At 43.2% G+C, this 21,333-nt stretch overlaps 1 protein-coding gene across 1 annotated transcript; it reads right to left on the minus strand.

Moving 5' to 3' along the window:
• Positions 1–1,996: 1,996 nt before the first annotated feature.
• LOC128330822 (vomeronasal type-2 receptor 26-like) lies at positions 1,997–21,029 on the minus strand (the record flags this gene model as incomplete). Its single annotated transcript, XM_053264188.1, has 6 exons — positions 20,767–21,029; positions 16,823–17,000; positions 15,419–16,279; positions 7,288–7,515; positions 5,219–5,345; positions 1,997–2,904 (listed from the first exon to the last, which is right to left on the minus strand). Coding segments are annotated over exons 1-6 (2,565 nt in total), but the record flags the coding sequence as incomplete, so codon positions are not given.
• Between the last annotated feature and the right edge of the window lie 304 nt (positions 21,030–21,333).

Raw genomic sequence — 21,333 nt, forward strand, 5'->3', positions numbered from 1 at the left:
CCCCGAGCTTGGATGAATAGCTACTAAAGCTATGGGAATATGCCTTGATGGCTAAGATCACTGCTTATTTACAGAATACCTCAGATGAAATATTTGCATTAACCTGGGAATCTTTCATAAATTACAACTTAGCACAGGGTCAACATCCACACTCAAGATTTGGGTTTTTTAATACTGAGGTTTGATTAACACATTACTTATATCTTTCTGTAATATCTGATGTGCGGAAGAAGGTTGGCAAAGGATGGAAGCGGAATCCCAGATTGTCATATATAACTGTTGGAAGTTCAAGAGATGATAATGTAATCATGTTATTTCTTATTCTTTTCTTATTAAATAAAAATATTAGTTTAAAAACAAACAAACAAAAGACAGTTGCAGAAGAGGCTTGAGCAATTATGATGTAGAAATTGCAAGGAAGCAGTTTAGGTTAGACATTAGGGTGAAAGGTTCCTACTGTAAGTGAAGTTGGAAATGGGGATGTGCTAGAAACAGAACACCATTTAAATAAAGGACCTGTTTCGAGCTTGGAGCAGAACAACGCTGTTTTGATCGAAGTGTTTCAATGTCCCGAGTGCCATTTTGGATGCTTATTTTTCCCTTACTGATTGGTTTTCTAGCACTGGCTTCTTTTTGGCTTCTGAGCTCCTTGCTTCTTGATTGGCTTGTTAGCCTATAAATCAGGTGTAGTCATGGGTAACTGTATCCTCATTGGCTGGGGGTGGGAGGGAAGGGGCATACTTTTGGAGGGAATTTCAAAATGCATTCAAAGGGACTGGGAGGCAGAGAGAGTCCTTATAGTCTCTTGAAGAGGATACACTTGGAGAGGAGGAAGGAATCATGGAATATTTGAATAGGTGGCTTATGTTTCTCAAAACTGAGTATAATATGCTGTGCTATTTCTGCTATAACTACCTGGTTTTGCTGGATCTCAGATGGACAATTTATTTATTTGTTTGTTTTATCAGATTTGTACACCGCCCAGTGTGGATTTTATGATAGCAAATTAGCGTGGATTCATGGTGTCTCATTGAAAATCTCATTTGCTATCATAGAATCCACACTCAGAATACCTCAGAAACAACAGAACCCTGTACCCCATGGGTTAGAAACCCATGGGGGTGGTTGGCACCCTATGTGCACTACACCACCATTCACTCTGGGCTGCCCCAGCACCCCCCAAGTGCCCTTATGGTGCTGCTGAAAGCTCCATTATACCACCTTATGAGGAAAAACACGTAAACTTCAACAAATCACCAAAAATAAGCCCTCTGCCCAAATCCTTTGAAAAAATTCAGGTAGCTTCCTTGCCCCTACCTGGCACTACCACCAACACCACACTGATCTTGGCCACCCCTTTGCCCCCGACTAATGCAATACTAATTATTCTCCATGAGGAATTCAAAAATACTTTAACAATTCACCAATAATCAGAGGAGTGTCCAATTGCCTTGGGGTTTTGTGGGTGGTAGGCACCCCTGTCTGTCTACCACCCAACCTGCCTTTGTGCCCCTAGGTGCTCCACAATAGAGGGTAATGGACTGGTTCGGGTCCCATTATACTCTATGAGAAAAATAATTAAAAATATTTCAAATATTCATAAAAAATCATAGGGGTGCCTTATTGCTTCGGGGTTTGCAGGGTTGTTGGCAACCATGGGTGCTCCACAATAAGGAATAATGGGCTGGTTGGAGTCCCATTAGATCCTATGAGAAAAAATATAAATATTTTTCAAAAATTCATAAAAAAATCGGACAAGTGTTCGATTGCTTTGGGGTTTGGGTGACAGGTACCCCTGGGTGCCAGCTACCATCCTACCAATTTTTTGACATCCAAACTGATCTGAACCAGTTCAAACCGGTTCGAACTGGTTCAAATTCGAACCAAACCAGGGGGTGGTTCGGACAAAACCAAAACCGAACCACCCCCTCCTGGTTTGAACCCGGTTCGAATCCAGACCGAACTGGGCGAACCAGTTTTGTGCACATCCCTACTTTAGAGTCTTCTTCTTTCTTCTGATTAACTCCCCCCTTTGATTCAAGTCAGGCCTCATCACAATGATATAGCATTTGGGCAAAAAGATACAAAAGAGCAATCCTGAACTGGAGGCCAGGATTGAGAATATTTCCACAACTACCATGTATTTTCCCCTTGTGCTCAAGTAGGCTGGAAGAAAGGACAACCAAACGCTGCAAAAGACCAACATGCTGAAGGTGATAAACTTGGCTTCGTTAAAACTGTCAGGTAACTTCCTGGCCAAGAAAGCCAAAATTAAGCTCACTGTAGCCAGAAGGCCCAGGAAGCTCAGCACAGAATAAAACATGGCAGTGGAGCCTTCATTACATTCCAGGATCATTTCTTTAGTCATGGAGTAAATGTCTAAATCTGGGAATGGTGGAAGTGTTGCCAGCCACACTGTACAAATTGTGATTTGAATGAGAGAGCAGAAAAGAACGATGGAGTAGGCCAACCTTTTCTCCACCCACTTCCTTATGCTGGACCCTGGCTTGATGGCCATGAAAACTAGAACCACAAGGGCAGTTTTGGCCAAGGTGCAAGAAACTGCCACAGAGAAGAGAATGCCAAAAGCAGCTTGTCGAAGGAGACATGTGATACTCTCAGGCTTGCCAATGAACAACAAAGCACAAAGGAAGGAGAGAAGGAGGGAGATGAGGAGGGTGTAGGAGAGGGCCCAGTTGTTGGCTTTGACAATGGGAGTGTCCTTGTGCTTAATGAAGATCCAAAGCACAAAAGCTGTAATAAAAGTAAAGGACAGAGCAAAAATGTCCAAACTGATCCCCAAAGGTTCTTCATGAGTCAGAAAGGTGATGGCCTTGGGAATGCAAAAATCCCGCTCATTGCTCGGATAATGATCTTTTGCACATTGGATGCAGTCAGCCATGTCTGTAAAGGAATATGTCATTCTATATATGTTTCAGTGGAATGTACAGTGCAAAGAAATAATAAAATCTGAGCAGTATAAAGTCACCTACTGGAACTGTTAGTTTTGAACCTGATGTTCCCCATTTCCTCATGGAAACATTTTGACAAGAAGTAGCCCAGATCCCATGACCAAAATCAGCAAGAGAAGCTCAGTCCTATCAAGTACGGTGGCTTCTAGGCTTGGGTGTACTAAAGGTAAAGGTAAAGTGTGCTGTCGTGTCGGTGTTGACTCCTGGAGACCACAGAGGTTTTCTACCTTCTATATTCTCTGAAATTTGTTTTAAGGAGAATATGGGAGGAGGAACTCTGCCTAGTTTTAGGAGAGAAAAAACCCCATTCACTCTCATTGGGTATTTTTTCTTCATTAGGCACCTCATGTATCGACTTCCAAACTTGGCTCCCCACCTCACCCCACCATGCCCTTCATTCAGGAAGAAAAATGAAGAACAACAAGCAATGGTGGCCCACTTCATTGAAATGGTGCAATGGTGGCCCACTGCACTGAAAAACTTGAGAATTCATGGATTGTTGCTTAAGTCAAAAACAATGCTAGCAAGCTCAGATGTCTTCTTGTGCATAACACAAACACCTCAAAAGTCTTGTCTTTCATATCAAATTGTTGGCACTATGTTTGTTTGAAAAGACTGGAGATTTAACCAACTAGGCGTTTCCACGTACCTCATTCAGCAGCTGGGTGCAACTGCTGAACTGGATGGAGCTATGATGATCACTGTCAGCCCCTCTGTTTCATAGTTGCTTCCCTCACAAAGACAATGTAGTCTTATATAGATTTTGTTGGAAGTGAAGGACTCTGTGCTGTCTCTTGTCTCAATGACAGAGTGAGTGATTAGTGAGTCAGAGGGCTAGAGGGGTCAAGACATTGGTCATTCCTCCTCTCTACTGCTCTGACACTATCCCTTTGAGATGTAGATTGCTGTTCTCAAGGACTTCCTGCCTGCCTGCCTGCCTCCCTCCCTTCCTTCTCTCTAACACCTGCCTCTCTCTGCACCATGTGTGCACAGAGATGCAGACAGCATCTGTCTGCATCCAGCTAGCTAGCTAGATTAGAGATTCTGTCTCTCCACTTTACTCTCTAGAATGGAGTTCTCCAATAAAGACTCCTTATATTGATTTGAAACTATGAACTGGCTCCACGTTTCCTTTACTCTTAGCATACATGCATGCCTGGGCAGACTCTGCTGTGTTTTGCCTCTGCGCACACTGCTGTGGAGAATTCCCAACAGATTTTACTAAGAGTTTGTTGAGAAACAACTCTGTTTTCTCCTTCTTCTGTCTCTCCCTTTTGCTTTCTGATTCCACCGCTCACACTCTCTACAGAATCCCCACTGGGGAAAACTTCTAAACAAGAACACATAAAATATACAGGATAGAATATAGTATAGTGTCTCCCCCGCAGACCCAATCAGAAAATGGGCATGTGCACAGCTCTTGAAACTGGGAGGATGTTTATCCTATCCAGTTCTCCACTGTATGAATTAGCCTCTTGTGTATTTCCAGCTTCATGGCTGAGAAAGGGATCTGGACTCAAGTTCTTTTCCCACCACTCCTATTCTTCCAGTAATCCAACAACTACACCATTCTTCTCACTCCTACACATAGATGAAGGTGTGGATCTGAAGTCCATGGACATGCTGAGGAACTCTGATTATGCTGAAAATTAATGGACAAGATACATGCAAGCAATTCTCCTTGGTGTTTGCTACCCCTCAAAGGAAGGAAGGAAGTTCAAAAAACTCAGGGGGTAGGAAATACTTTTATAAAGATTTTGTCTTCTCTCCAGGGATAGGACAAACTGGAAGCTCTTACTACCTTCATTGATGTAATTTTCTTTTTCTTCATTCTGTGAAGCTGCTTTATCAGAGGGCAAAAGTGTGGTGTAGTGGTTAGAGTGCTGGACTAGGACCGGGGAGACCTGAGTTCAAATCCCCATTCAGCAATGATACTTGCTGGGTGACTCTGGGCCAGTCATTTCTCTCTCAGCCTAACCTACTTCACAGGGTTGTTGTGAGGAGAAACTTAAGTATGCAGTACACTGCTGTGGTCTCCTTGAAGGAAGAGTGGGATATAAAATGTAAAATAAATAAAATAAAAAACATTTTTGGTTGTATATGACTAATTTCTTACCAGAGAACATCAGCACTGAATTGTCAACAACATTTTATGTAATGGAGAGATAAATGCCTAAACACTCTGACATGGATGTTTTGGACCATAGACAATTTATTTGATGGGTCTGATACATGACATTTCTTACCTTTCTGGCTTGAGATTTTCCCCTCTGAGCATGGAAGGCATTCATAGCAGCAAAATGGCTTCCCTTCCACCTTTGTCCTACTATAACCAGGATGGCAATGATCATTGCACACAGAAAGGGGCCATACCTGTCCATACATGAAAGAGGGCAATGTTTTCTCTTTGGGGAGTTAAGTTTGCACTGCAAATGTTCATAACCCGGCTCTCTGTCCTTACCTCTGCATTGTTTGTGCATGAGTTCCAAATAGGTTAGATGTGGGTTAGGATACTGAGGCCATTCACACAATCAAAAACTGTGTTCTGCCCGGGTTTGGGAGCTGTGTGTGCTCCCAATTTTTGGTTGTGTGGAAACAAGGTGAAAGGAAAAGCTACCCACTCCAGCGCGCCTGTGCCTCACAGTTTGCAAGGACCTCTGGGCCAGACAGGCCTGCCAATGCAAACTACACACTGTGTGCAGTAACTACCAATGCAAACTACAGTAATTTGGGGTAGTGGGAGCCACCACTCTATCTTGGCATATTTATGCAGAATAAAAACAGAATGATGGAGCCAGACAGAGGAGATGAAGCCTTCTGCCAGAGTGTCATGGAAGTCTCCACTCAGTCAGTGAAGTAAAGGTAGGAGACATACTAGAGGCAGAGAAAGCAAAGAAAAACATTAAGAAGCAAGAGAGAAAACAATACTACAACTTGTGTTGGCGGGGCGGGGGGAGAATTATTAGAGTGGTGCTCCACCTACTCCGAGTTAACAGTCTTTACTGCCTGAAGGCCACAGAATACTTTGAAGTCGTTGCTCCAAAGAGGATTCCCCTTTAACAGTAAAGGGGGTGTCGGGGAGGCTTCCCCTTTACCAGTAATCTTCACAGGATTCCCCTTTACTAGTAGATCTCCAAGCTGATTTGGTTTTAACTGGGCCCAGTTTAATTGGAACTTGGACCAGCCAAGACTGGTCTGGTTCAACCCCAAACCTGTTGAGCCAAGCCGGTTTGATGTCGAACCCGGATTACACACCCCCAATTGCCTGTTGAGTTTGGGTCTAGGAATGGTTTCTGGATGACTACATCTATATCTAGAACCTCAGGTTTTCATCCAGTGTCTTATCAACTGGAACATGAGAAATGACAGCTAGTCACAGTGGCCCACATATTGAGCAGCATAACAAGGGCATTTCTGCACCATCGGCACTGCTGTGGGCCCCTAAAGAATTGACTTTACAACTTTTTGCTGTTGTAACTAAGAAATTGTGTTCATTTACATAAGAACATAAGAGCAGCCCTGCTGAATTAGGCCCAAGGCCTATCTAGTCCAGCATCCTGTTTCCTACAATGGCCCACCAGATGCCTCTGAGAAGCCCACAAGCAAGAGGTGAGGGCAGACCCTCTCTCAAGTTGTTGCTCCCCTGCATCTGGTATTCAGGTGCATCTTGCCTCTGAGGCCTTAAGTCACCGACAGCCCTCAGTACCCATTGGCTATCCTATCCTCCATGAATTTGTCTAAGCCCCCTTTAAAGCCATCCAAGCTCATGGTCATCACCATCTCATCCCGTGGCAGAGAATTCAATAGATTAATTATGCACTGTGTGAAAAAGTACTTTCTGCTTAGAAGTAACTTACAGTGTATATGTGGGAATTACTCTCTAGTAAGTTTGCTTAGGATTACAGCTGTAGTGGCCAATGTTCTGTAAAGTTAATTCCTTTAAAAGTTGTGCCAGGGGGAGATTTGGAACAGGAAACCATGGTTTCAATGACTGCCATATAACTGATGGATATTTGTTATGGAACTATTTCAAGCCCTATACATAGTGCAATTTCACATGTCCGCAGGTGTCTTTATGAATGTATTTCTTTTTGTGTGAATGGCTATACATCTGTGCATTTTTAAAGTGAACATATTGATAGGAAGTGTACAAGTGTATGTGCATTGGACATGATGTGTGAATACTTGCAGGTGTATACATGGTACACACATTGGACATGATATGACTATGGCTATAGTGTATGCACAGTGAAGCAGTTTTTAAAAAACATTGTGTTAATGAATGAAGATATCTTCAAATATGCACAGATCATACCTGGTTAAATCTTCTGGGCCATTGAATGGCATCCTCATGAATGGCCAACACCTGGCCTGGGGGAGCCTCCGGATCTATCTTTCCAACTCTGACCCTAAGAAAGGAGTGGTTTGGGAATGTGACCCAGTTGATAATATCCAATCCAATTACTAATTCCACATTTTCATCAAAGGAAATCATTTCCCCAGCACTGTTGTTAAATGATACACTTCTCAGAAAATGATGGAGCTGTATTGGGAGTGGGGGGAAAGAACAGGATGTACAGAAAAATGAAAAAAAAATACAAGGGGAGTGGTTAGTGGTCATATAAGATAAGTTCTGCTGCCCTAAAACAGTAGTTCCAAAAAGAAGGAAGCACTTACAACTGCTATCACCACCACCACCACCACCACTACTATTAGTCCTATCTAGTCTTGGTTAAATTTATTTATTTATTTATTTATTTATTTATTTATTTATTTATTTATTTATTTATTATATTTGTACACTGCCCCAAACTTCCATCTCTGCTGGTAGCACACTGGATTTAATATCTTGCTTGGATCAGGGGTGTGTTCCATGGGTGGGGTCTCATGTAATTTCCCCATTGTCATGGACAGACCACTTCCTGGTTAAAGCTGGTCTCGCAGTCATGTCTGACGACTGCAGGGGTGGCTGACTTATCATTATTTATTTGATTTATTTGATTTTTATACCGCCCTTCCAAAATGGCTCAGGGTGGTTTACAATTAAAACAAACCATTAAAACAGTAAAACAAAAATATAAAAAAACACAATATAACAACAATTAACAATTTAAAAACATTTTAAAACAACAATTAAACAGTCACAGTAATTAAAAACCCTGAAACCGGGTTAAAATATTAAAACCGATTTAAAAACCCTGAAAAGCCAGGCCAAACAGATAGGTTTTAAAGGCTCTCTTCAAAGCTAATAGAGAATTCAAATTACGGATTTCCGCAGGGAGCGCATTATTAGAATGGTCGACCCGAGAAGTCTGTTGTATCCAGTAGAATAGCAAAGGGCCTTGAAGGGTTCTGGATTCTGTCAATGATTCTGCCAATGCCTTGGTTGATACCTAGAACAGGGAACTTACCAGTGCAGTAGACACAATCACTCCTAAGTGTCCTCTCCGACCTGCTTCAAAATGGAGGAGCTCATCTTGGATAAGACATTTGAAGGTCTATGCTGTGACAATACATGCAGCAAGGAAGCAATTTTATTCTGTGTGTAGTGCGCCAGCAAGTTATCATCCAGCAGAGCTGTTCCAGATTGTTAGGAGTTTAACTCATGGGCATAGCATCCATTTGACAATGGGGGACAAATGTCCCATGGCCAGGAGGGTCAGAGGGCCCACAAGGTTGCTCACTGAACAGTAAGTTCAAGAGACAGGGCGGGGAAGACTTGGGGGGTAAGGTTGCCTCACCCCCTTGCATCTGAATCAGATAGAGGGGGCATGGCTTGGTGCTCAGGGGCATGAGTGTGAATCACGCGCGAGAGGAGTCCCCCTGGCTAAACTTTGTCTCCCAGCCACCAGGAACCTTACTATGCCCCTGGTTTAACTCAAGCCGCTTCTGCTTCCAATCTTTTTCTGGAAACAGAATGTGTCTCACTGTAACACATTCAATGCAATGTGACTCTGCTGGTTCTCTGGGATCTCTCAGTGGCTTTTGATACCATCAATCATGGTATCATTCTGGATTGCCTGAGGGAGTTGAGGATAGGAGGCATTGTTTTACAGTGTTTCCACTCCTGTGTCTCAGGTGGATTTCAGGTGTGTCATGGCTCAGACTTCTGACTCAGAAGAGTCAGAGCAGCAACGGGAGGATTTGCCTGCTAGTGAGGGCTCACAGGCACAGCAACAGGATTTGGCAGGGAGACCAGACTCTGGAGCTCAGAATTTGGAGCAGCTGCCAGACATTATTTCTGAGGAGGAGGAGGCTGGGATTTCACCTGTCTCAAGAAGACGTCTCAAGAGGGAAGCTCAGTGGGAGTCACGCAGGTCCAGGAGATCACAAGAGAGGAAGCAGAAGTGATGACTCAGGGAAGCCTGATTGGCTGCTGGTTCTCTTGAGCCATATATATTAGGGATGTGCACAAAACCAGTTCACCCGGTTTGGTACAGATCCGAACCGGGTCCGAACCAGGAGGGGGTGGTTCGGTTTTGGTTTTGTCCGAACCACCCCCTGGTTCGGTTCAGATCTGAACAGGTTTAGACCGGTTCAGACTGGATCAGATCGGTTCAGACACCTGAATATTGGTAGGATGGTAGCTGGCACCCAGGGGTACCTGTCACCCAAACCCCAAAGCAATCGGACACTCGTACGATTTTGTATGAATTTTTGAAAATTATTTTTATTTTTTCTCATAGGATATAATGGGACTCCAACCAGGCCATTATTCCTTATTGTGGAGCACCCATGGGTGACAACAACCATGCAAACCCTGAAGCAATCAGACACCCCTATGATTTTTTATGAATATTTGAAATATTTTTAATTATTTTTCCCATTGAGTATAATGGGACATGAACCAGTCCATATCCCCTATTGTGGAGCACCTAGGAGCACAAAAGCAGGGTGGGTGGTAGACAGGCAGGGGTGCCTGCCACCCAAAAAATCTCAAGGCAATTGGACACTCCTCTGATTATTGGTGAATTGTTAAAGTATTTTTGAATTCCTCATAGAGAATAATTAGGATTGCAGCAAATGTATAGCTTCACGTCGGGGGGAAAGGGGTGTCGTAGAGTGGAGTGTGGTGGGTGGTAGTTCCTAGGGTGGGCAAGGAAGCTATCAGAATTATTTGAAAGGATTTGGGCAGAGGGATGATTTTTAAAGTTTACGCGTCTTTATGGTTTTCCCCCATTAGGTATAATGAAGGGTGTATCGCTTCACGTTGGGGGGAAAGGGGTGGCCTAGAGCATTGTGGGGTTGGTGGTAGTGCCGGGTAGGGGCAGGGAAGCTACCTGAATTTTTTCAAAGGATTGGGGCAGAGGGCTGATTTTTGGTTAATTGTTGAAGTTTACGCGTCTTTAAGGTTTTTCCTCATAATAAGTTATAATGGAGCTTTCAGCAGCCCCATAAGTGCACATGGGGGGTGCTGGGGTGGCCCAGAGCGAGTGGTGGTGTAGTGCACATAGGGTGCCAACCACCCCCATCGGTTTCTAACCCATGGGGTACAGGGTTCTGTTGTTTCTGAGGTATTGAGTGTGGATTCTATGATAGCATATTAGAGTGGATTCATGGTGTCTCGTTGAAAATCTCATTTGCTATCATAGAATCCACAGAAGAAGTAATATTGGGAGGCCAGCCGGTCATTACAGGGGAAGGGGAATCAGAAAACTAAAGCTGTTTCCCTTTCTGGCTGCCCTGCCAGCTATTTGACCTCGGGAAGCAGTGCCCTCAGAACCTCACCTTGATCCTTTGTAATGTCCGGTTGGTCCAGAACAAATCAGAAACCATTTATGATTTGATTCTGGATGCAGGAGCCGACCTGGTTCGTATTAGGGAGACCAGGCTGGGGGAGACCAGTGGCCCGGTTTGGTCCCAGCTTCTCCCTCCAAGGTACTCTGTTGAGGAGTGGGTGAAGAGCGGGGGTGTGGAGTGGCTGTGGTCTATAAGAATAACATCTCCCTTACCAGGATCTTTGTTGAGGCTCTAGACAAGTGTGCTGCATTAATAATGAACAGAGGAAAAATAACAAAAACAGAAGGAATAGAACTGCCCAATGGAAGCAAGATCAAGAACCTGGAAGAGAAAGAACATTACAAATACCTGGGCATTCTCCAGGCTGATAACACTGCACATGCTGAAGTTAAAAGAAAAATTGGAAGTGAACACATCAGGAGAGTTAGAAAAATCCTCAAGTCCAAACTCAATGGCGGGAACACCATACAAGCCATAAACACCTGGGCTATACCTGTTATCAGATACACTGCAGGGATAATAGACTGGACCCAGGCAGAGCTAGAGACGCTGGATCGTAAGACCAGGAAAATAATGACCATCAATCATCCTCTGCACCCCCGCAGTGATGTAGATAGCCTATACCTCCCTCGCAGCTCAGGTGGAAGAGGAATGCTGCAAGTCCATCAAACAGTAGAGGAGGAGAAAAGAGGCCTTGAAGAATATATCAAGGACAGTGAAGAAGATGCACTTCAAATGGTCAATAACGCGAAACTATTCAACACCAATGAAACAAAGCAGGCCTACAAGAAAGAACAAGTCAAGAACCGAGCAGAAAAATTGAAAAATAAGCCACTGCATGGTCAATATTTGCACAATATAAGTGGAAAATCAGACATCACCAAGACCTGGCAATGGCTTAAGAATGGCAACTTGAAGAAAGAAACAGAGGGTTTAATACTGGCTGCACAAGAACAGGCACTAAGAACAAATGCAATAAGAGCAAAAGTAGAAAAATCCACAACAAACAGCACGTGCCGCCTTTGTAAAGAAGCAGATGAAAGAGTGGACCACCTAATCTGCTGTTGTAAAAAGATTGCACAGACTGACTACAAACAAAGGCATGACAAAGTAGCAGGGAAGATACACTGGAACATCTGCAAAAAATACAAGCTACCTGTAGCCAAAAATTGGTGGGACCATAAAATTGAAAAAGTTGTCAAAAATGAAGATGTAAAAATATTATGGGACTTCCGACTACAAACAGACAAACATCTGCCACACAATACACCAAATATAACTGTAGTCGAGAAGAAAGAAAAACAAGTTAAAATAATTGACATAGCAATACCAGGGGATAGCAGAATAGAAGAAAAAGAAATAGAAAAATCACCAAATACAAAGATCTACAAATTGAAATTGCCCCCGTCTTCCTTATGTTTCTGCTTAGATGGTGCATGAGCCCTTTGGGACAGGAACTGACTTCTCATTCCTTTTGCAGTGATAGAGCAAGAACAACTGGACAACTGCAACTCTCTCTCTCTGCTTATAATCATGGGAAGGGAGTAAAAAAGCCTGACATGCATTGGAATGGGTGAGAAAAGGAGGATATTACAGGATGGGCAAGAAGAGGTGAGACTGGTCCACCTCAGACAGTAGACAAGAATAGAGAATATATGAGCATGACTATCCCACACCATCCTCCATTAAAAAGCAAGCCCCCAAAAAGCCCCCGCCAGAAGGCTGAAATGAGCCTCCCGACACTGGGGGTCTCATCCTGGAACTTCCAGGGGCCGCATGGCCCCCGATCCCCACAATGCCTGCCGGCTCCATGACAGAGCTGGCAGTCATGTGGGTGGCTGATCTGGCTGCCCAGGGCTTTCCTTCCAATCGTCTGCAGGGAGAGTGGGCTAAGCCCACTCTCCCCGCAAATCCGGCTACAGTGATTCTCACTGATCGTGAGACTCGCCTCACTGTGTTTCTATCATCCAAATTTCTCTTCTGTACCCCTAAACCCTAAAATAAACCTGATTCTGCTTCTGAACATCAACTCTCTATCACTCATTCCCAAGACCGAAGCTTTTGCACAAATTTAGTCTGAAATGAGCTCCTCCATCTAAACTCGCTAGTTTCCCAAACAACCCCCAAAGTACTCAGGGATATTTCCAAATTCCCTGGGAGCAAAATCATTGACATGGGTCTCACCCTGCTGCCTCAGGTTGAGGATATGGCCAGAAAACCCTTTTACCAGCTGCAATTGATTTGACAGTTCCACCCGTTACTTGAGGAGCATGACCAGAAAACAGTGGTACAACAGCTGGTAACCTGGTTGGAATATTGCAATGAGCTGTATGTAGGGCTGCCTTTGTATGTAGTTCAGAAACTTCATTTAGTCCATATGACAGCCAAATTGTTCTCTGGGTATCCTGGAGAGACCACACTATTCCTGTTCTTAAACAGTTGCACTGGCTACTGAAATGTTTCCGGACAAAGTACAAATTGCTGGTTATTACCTTTAAAGCCCTGAATAGCTTAAGTCCAGGTTACCTGAGAGGGCACTTTTCTCTACAAGATCCCTAACTTCTCAATTGTCACCCCTAGGTTGTAGAACTCACTCCCCATGGACATGAGAGAATTATCTTCCTTGGAGGACTTCAAGACAGTCTCAAAGACCATCTTTTTAGTCTGGCTTTTAATGATATCAAGTTTTAATTTTAATCTGGTTAAAAAAAAATCTAATAGTTTTCTTATGTGTTTTTTTTTTTAATTTAATGTAAACCACCATGAGCCACTTTAGGAAGGGTGGTATATAAATTGAATAAATAAAATAAAACGGAAGAGGAAACCTTAAAACAATTTTAAACAACAAGTCTAGTGAAAAAGCTTGGGTGAATAAATGTGCCTTTAGAGTCTTTTTAAAAGTTGTCAGAGATGTGGAGGCTCTTATTTCAGCAGGGAGCGCATTCCAGAATCTTGGGACAGCAACAGAGAAGGCTCATCCCTGTGTAGTCACCAGGCGGCAACTGCCGATGAACCTCTCCAGATGCTCTCAAATGGCCATGGGGCTCATAGTGAAGAAGATACTGAAGCTATTCTGACAAGCAGCAGGGATCATCCCGGACTGGTTCCTGCTGCTTGTGTGCTGCAATGAGAGCCACACGGCTCTTGGCAGCAAACCTCTATAAATGCCCCCACCCTTCAATGAGGTTAGTGGAGAAGCACACCACTTACTCTGTTTTTTCGAGCATGAGTCGCCATGGCGTGGCTCCGCGCCATGGCGACTCACGAGGAGACCCCCGCCCAGGAGGCTCCAACAAGCCTCCCAGGCTCAGGGGTCTCCCCAGAATGTCCCACACATTCTCATGGGGCATTCTGGGACGTCCGGGGGCTGGGCGGCCCCTGATCCCCACTTCCCCAACCGGCTCCATGATGGATCCGGTAACTGTGTGGGTGGCTGATCCCGCTCTCCACACTGCTCATGTGGAGAGTCACGTTCTCTTAACTACACTGGGCCTAAGCAGTTTAGGTTATAGCCAGCATCTTGCATTTTGCCAGAAACCAAATGGTAACCAGGGTAGTTCTTTAATAGAGAAGTAATATGGTTTCTCTTCTAGATGACTCAGAGACCAGCCTGGCTGCCGCATTCTGTACCAGCTGCAGTTTTTGGACTACCTATAAAGGCGGCCGCACATAGAGTGCATTTGAATAGTCAAGTCTGGAGGTAACCAGCATATGTACTTCTGTTCTGAGGTCATTTATCTCAAGAAACAGACACAGCTGGAATGTCAGCCAAAGCTGATAGAAAGCACCTTTGGCCACCTCCGCAACCTGAGACACCAGGGAGAGGTTTGGATTCAGAAGTACTCCCAGACTTCATACCTGTTCCATCTGGGGAAATGTGACCCTATCCAGAACTAGGAGATCAAAATTATTTCCTGAGTTTCAATGCCACACAATAAGTACCTATGTCTTATTTGGATTCAGGCTTACTTAGTTCTCCCTGATCATTATCACTGCCTCCAGGCAGTCATTTGGGGAGGTTCTGCCTTCTCTTAGTTCTGTTGGATAAGGTTGGTTAATTGCAGCGATCTTACCAGGATACCCTGGAAATTCAGAGTTCTCACAACATGCTTCACAGGAAAAGCACGGGGCTTGTTGATCACAGTTAACTCCTTAACCATGAATGTTCTCCTCATTAGAACACAGCCTAGATCGTGGCTGCTTTCCTATGCAAGGTTACAGCACACTTGCTCAAGGTAATTGTACAAATGGAGTTGCAGACTGGGAGAGCCGTTGGAAATAATGGCAGCACCATTGCACCACTCTGTTTGCACAATTTTTCCACCTGCACAAGACCGAGTAAACACAATGCTGCAATGCAAACATAAGGTCCTGCAGTATGTCAGCCAATCTGAAAAAATATAAGACAATGAAAGGTAGATTATTCAGTTCCCTAATATAAGCAGTCCCATGTGAGTGAGTGTGTGTGTGTGTGTGTGTGTGTGTGTGTGTGTGTATAACAGTTCTACAAGAATTCTAACTTATAGGTTTGCCTAACCTAATAAAATCACCATAGCCTTAATGTGAACAGGTGCCCCAGTGAACTAGTTGTAGAATGGGGACAACAACAGTCCTAGAACTTCAGCGTTAACTAGTCTTTCCAAGGGACATTTTATACACAGTCTGGATTCTATTTTCACTCCAGCAGATGCAACTCAGGGGGTTACCTGCCATGGCAGTTGACATCGGAGCTTCTGTCTACCTGCATCCACCCTTCCTCTTTGATTAGATTTAGATGAATGCATGGCATGTAATGCATGTGCCACAGCATAGACAGCATTGTAGATGCTGTAACTGTGACCAGTCATGGTCATTTCAAAAATGGATGAAGAAAGAATCTCCAAATTCTCATCCCCAGTGCAGAGTTCCTCAATCTCCTCATCTGCAGTGAAGTCAGGGAACTGGCAATTAAATGCATCTTGCCAAAAGACCTTGAGGAAGCCATCAACTGTCTCTGAAATGGGGTTTCTCATCTGAAGAAACTGCCGGAATCCTAACACTTCTTTTGAGTGCAATGCAAAGGAAAGAGCCCCATGGAGGAAGTGCAGATCTGCATTTCTTTGAAATCTAAGTGATGTGAAATCCATCTGAGCAATCATAATCCAGATTTTACCTCTTTCCTTAATTGACATATTCTCCGATTCTGCAAAGTTGTGCATTAGTATGAGAACGAGCATGGTCTGTATTTCACCGTATATGATCAATGCATTAGCAGTGCTTCTGGATACAATGTTCATTGATTCCACAACCTCCCCTACTGTTTCTTCAATGCCACTGGAACCTTTCAGTGTTGGGAAGCTTTCTATAAAGTCAAAACAGATGCCTTTCTCAGAAAACATGGCCAATGTGTCGTGTAGAAAAACCTCTCCATTTTCATCATACAGATGAAACACCCCGATCCATATCCACCCAAAATGCAGGAGTAATAGGAGAATCCCCTCATATTGATGCGCCCTTTTGGGAAATATCGAGTAGAGGAAACCAGCTTGCATGTCATTTTTCATCATCTGAGTGCAGCCATATATGAGCTAAAAAAGAGAGGGGAAAGCTATCTTTCATTTAAAAGCTTTGTATGGCTATGTGTGTGTGTGTGTGTACAGAGGCACTGTGCCAGAATAATTTGTAATGCCTTGTCCAAAAGAATGGAGACACCTCAGCAGTTCTTAGGAGCAGCTTACCAAGAAAACAGGGAAAGAGAAATGGGTTCCAGGATGAACAGTGGTATGTAAATGTAATAAATTTACAGACTCCTGCTAACTTGGCAATGAAGCACCTTCCAACGTGTTGATTCTCTTTATATTGCAGGGGGAGATAAACTGGCCCTATCCACCCCAGCACAGTACCTCCAGTAACTGTCGCTGGTGTCCATCTTATGTTTCTTTTTAGGTTGTGAGCCCTTTGGGGACAGGGAGCCATCTTATTTATTTATTATTTCTCTGTGTAAACCATCCTGAGCCATTTTTGGAAGTGTGGTATAGAAATCGAATAAATAAACAAACAAACAAATAATAAACAAGCAAACAAACAAGTAAATCATATTCTAAACTGCATGTTCCATGCACACATCTTACTTGTGGAATCTTGTAGATGCACAAATTCATTGCCATGTGGAGAGAGACATCAGAATTAGGTCCCCCAATTACTGCAAATGGGTTGTTCTGGTTGTCACATTTGTAATTCGGGATGAATCGGTTCTGTGTGGAAAGAAGTTCCAATGAAGCATGGATAGTCCATCTTGGATGAAAATGGCTATTATAGATGTTGAAGCCCAGGGTAATGTTGGACAAGATCTCAGGATTGTCATTGATCTCCTTTACAGCAAATACCAAGGCCAAGATATGTTGATAATTCTGAGCCATTGCTCTAAAACAAGAGGATATCTCCAATTTCAGTTCAATATTTGTGTACTAAGTATCTTGCTTTAAAATCAGTTGGGCCTACTTTGGGAGAGTGCAAAGAAGCATTTCCACACACCTGTGGACTTTTGAGTTCTCTGTAAATGAGATCCACACTGGAATTGATGCTGGAGATGCTAGTTTCAGTAGTATATATGAGAAACACACACACACAGAGGATGTATAACCTCTGCTAAATGGGCAAGAAGTGCATTTTTAAACATCATTCTGAATTCTAAAATCCTACTTACAAGAGCACTTCAGAGAAGAGCTGCCCATTGAACCACAAGCCCATTCAACTGTAGTGTGATTGACCAAAAGACATTAATCATATTTCTAGAAGCTGGTCAAGTTCATTCTATAAATCAGTCCCTTTGGTTATATGAGATGGCTCCTCAATTTTTTCAAAGCAGATAACCTATAATAATTGCATATTCTGCTAAGGGTAATTTCATTGGTGAACCTCACCCCATTCCACCCCAAGGTATGGTGCCCTTTGCAACTATTGAGAAAAATGAATTGCTAGCTAAGAAAAATGAACATTTCAAACCCAACAGTAATGTGGATCTGGTTTTCAGAATCTCAGTTCTCAGTATTTCAGCTGAAACAACCTCAGTGGCTGCATTTGCACGTCATGTGAAACCATAGGTCCAATGGACCCGTGGCTCCACTTCCTCTCCCCCACTCTCTTGTCCACATTTGGACTATAGGGAGAGTGTCCTCTCTGCAGTCAGTGGAAAGAAAAAAAAAGGGGGGGACCCCTTCTTCCATAAATGAACAGCCCACATGACCAATCACACTGGAGTTGAGGAAGGAGCTACCTGAGGTTGTGTGCAACACACAGGATGCATCTAATCTCAGTTGTGGGCGGTGGCAATACTCACTGCAATCCCATGGTTCAGACTGGGCTTCAAAATCCGAACCCTCAGTTTTTTAGTCACACCAAACTGTATTTCTCCACATTTGGACTTAACACCCATAGATCTGCTGGCCCATTCATCTGTAGTTCTGCAGTCATGTGAATGTGGCCAGTGTGACTGACCAAAAGGCATTAATGACAGTTCTGGGAGCTGGTCAAGATCATTCTACAAATCAGTCTCCTACAGGTCTCACATATCTTTTTTGTTTCCTTCAGCTGTCCTTGGTCACATAAACCTTCTGGGTACATACGATACACCGTTGTACCAGTGCCATTAGGATGCTATACTTAAATGTTACTTATGATCTATAAATATTCCTGAATATTTCAATTAGACTTTATACTCACTGCCACCTTAGAATTTACTTCAAACCTTGGTGTTTAGCACACTGAAAGTGGTTTGCATAGCTTTGTGTAAGTGTAGGTAGGGTGGTTTTGACAGAAATTTATTCAGTCTGGTGTTTAAAACAAGTAAATAGGATAAAGTTAATTAAACAGATGGTTTTCACCGAGGTTTGTTTGTCTTACGTTGCACTATAATACTGTAGGGCTTTTATGTTTGCTTATTACAATGCTTCTTTTGTCACGGCACAAAGACAGTACTCCACTAACCAATACACAGACATTGAAGTAATTCTTCACCAGAACTTATTTGGCTTGCTTCACAACTTCTTTATCTTCACTGAAATGTAGATTTCCACTTAACAAATGACAATTTCATAGGTTATTCAGCACATGTACCAAGAAAGTCCATTTCAGGTCCTTTCCTGAGTCTTTCTCTCCCCTGACCCCAAACCATATCTGTTTAACTGTTGTTCCAACTGTCCAGTGTCACTCCCTCTAACTGAACATTTTGATTGACAGCTCCCTAGATTCCAAACTTTCCAGCACAACACAAACAAAATGTTAACTTGCCCCAGAATCACAGATACCAACCTCCTCTGTCTATCCATTCAAGCCAAACACAGATGAGAGTGGTTCCCTTTGGAAATGTGGCTGCAACTCTGGGAGTATATCTAGCTGGTTGTGTCTCATTGTGCCTACTGTAGGTCAACTCCTTGCTCTGGAGAGCCTCTGCCAACTCTGCATTGGGTTAAAAATTAGCCCCCACCACAATTCTCTGTTACATAGCTCGGCACCATACAGGCCTACTTCTCTTTGCTGTGGTCCTCCAGCTTGCTTCCCAAGGTAAACAACATGTTCTGTCAGTGGGAAGAAATTTTCTGTACCACAGCACCATCATATTGTCAAGCCGTACTTATATGGTTTGCTTGGCAAATGCTGGTCTTGTGGGAGGAAGCATGATTTCCCCCTTTTGTTAAGTAGGGTCTACCCTGGTTTGCATTTGAATCACATGCAGAAGGTTCCAAGTTCCCTCCCTGGAATCTCCAGATAGGGCTGAGCTAGACCCCTGCCTGCAATCTTGAAGAAGCTGCTGCCATTCTGGGCAGACAATATTGAGTTAGATGGACCAATGGTCTGACTCGGCAGAATGCAGCTTCCCATGTTCCTATTGCCAGAAGGAACAGGACCCTTGAAAACCCAAGTACTGCTGATCAACTGTTAGGTGAGACCCAGGAATGTAGGACTGCAGCTGATGCTGCACCAAGAAGATCCAGATAACTCAAATGGATGCCAGCTTGCCAATCACTCTTCTCTCCTGTTGTGTGGCTTCATCATTCAGCCATATATAACTTGTGATGGCCAGAAACAATCTCAGTTGTATCGTGGCACGAAAGTAGGGACACCCAAAACATGCCTGCCCTAATGCCAAACAGGAATAACTAAAGAAATGCTTTCTCAACCACCATAAAGAGACAGCAGACCAAGTTCAATGTGCTCACTGATCCAAATAGAAAGACTGAGAGGTGGCATTACCTGCTTATCCAGACTGTTATTATTTGCACCATTTGTCATGCCATGCAGCGTATCATGGGCAGTTCAAAAACAATGCTGGTGCTATTATCCAAGAGCATTCTTATGCAAATAGCAAAAGCACACAATTGTGCTTGCAAAACACTGCAGCCATTATTTACAAGCATGATTCCATAACTCTGTATATAAGCAGAAGAGCCATTATGGGCAACAGCAGCAGCATTGCTTTAGAACTATGCACTGTATTCTTCATGACAAGTCAGCCACTATTATAATTAGTAGTAGTAGTAGTAATTATTCAAATACTGAAATGCCACTTTTTAACTATCAGTTCTCAATTTGATATATTTAACAAGAAGTATGAGGAAATAGCTCCCTATCCTAGAAGGCTCAATAGATCTCACACACATGCACACACACACACAGACATACACTCCCAGCAACGACCACTGGAGATATGTTATGCTGAGAGGCATAGGGACGATCCTTCTCACCCTCCTAAGAGTCCATTTCAAGAGGGTTGGCTCTTTGCCCAATTAGTAGGACAAATGATCCCAATCCCCCAAATAACCAGGACATTCTTCAGAGACAGACACTGATTAAAGAAGAAAGTTTGAAACATGGAATGTTATTATTGTATTTATCATTATTAGCAGAAGAAAGGGAGACTTTCTTTGAAGAAAGGGGAGGTTGCAGTACTAGTCATTCCAAATCCAGACTTAAAATACACAGAAGCAAAAGCCATTCCATAGGACTGGCCTACCTGAGGTTTGGTTTTTGGACTGGTGTATGATAAACATTTATAAATAAAAGAGCTACTCCTTACAGAACATCATCATAAAGTTCAGAAGAGGGGCATTTTTCAAAAGTAGCTGGAGTGAAGAATACATAGATCTGAGAAATGATGCCAATGATGAGGAGGTCTCCTGACTGATAGAACTTGTGAAGAATAGGAAGAGGGTCAGAGACAATGCAGGTAGCAACTGGAGCATTCCTCACCACTGCAGGCAGACACAGGACTACCAGTACCATGAAGAAAGCCTTGTTTGAACATCTCTCTTTTAGACAGCAATCCACTTCTTCCCACATCTTCATTATGTTCCGCAGTGGCACAGCCTGACAAGCATTCACTTGGCTGATCTGAAGTCAAGACTGCACAACATTTGGTGGTGGATCTGATTGATTCACACTTGAGCATATCTAATGAAAGGGTACAAGAGATATTAATAGAGTCTTTTTGGTGGCCAGTGGAACTCCTGTGAGATTTGGAGGAGTCGGAGAAATAATCATGTTTAATTTCAAAATTGCAGGTAAGTTAATTGTCTCCTCATAATGACAGATTCTCTTCAATACTGATGAAGGAAACCTGTTTATTCCATTTCAGCAGAACAAA

This window comes from Hemicordylus capensis, chromosome 6 (genome assembly GCF_027244095.1).
Source record: "Hemicordylus capensis ecotype Gifberg chromosome 6, rHemCap1.1.pri, whole genome shotgun sequence".
Lineage (NCBI taxonomy): Eukaryota > Metazoa > Chordata > Lepidosauria > Squamata > Cordylidae > Hemicordylus > Hemicordylus capensis.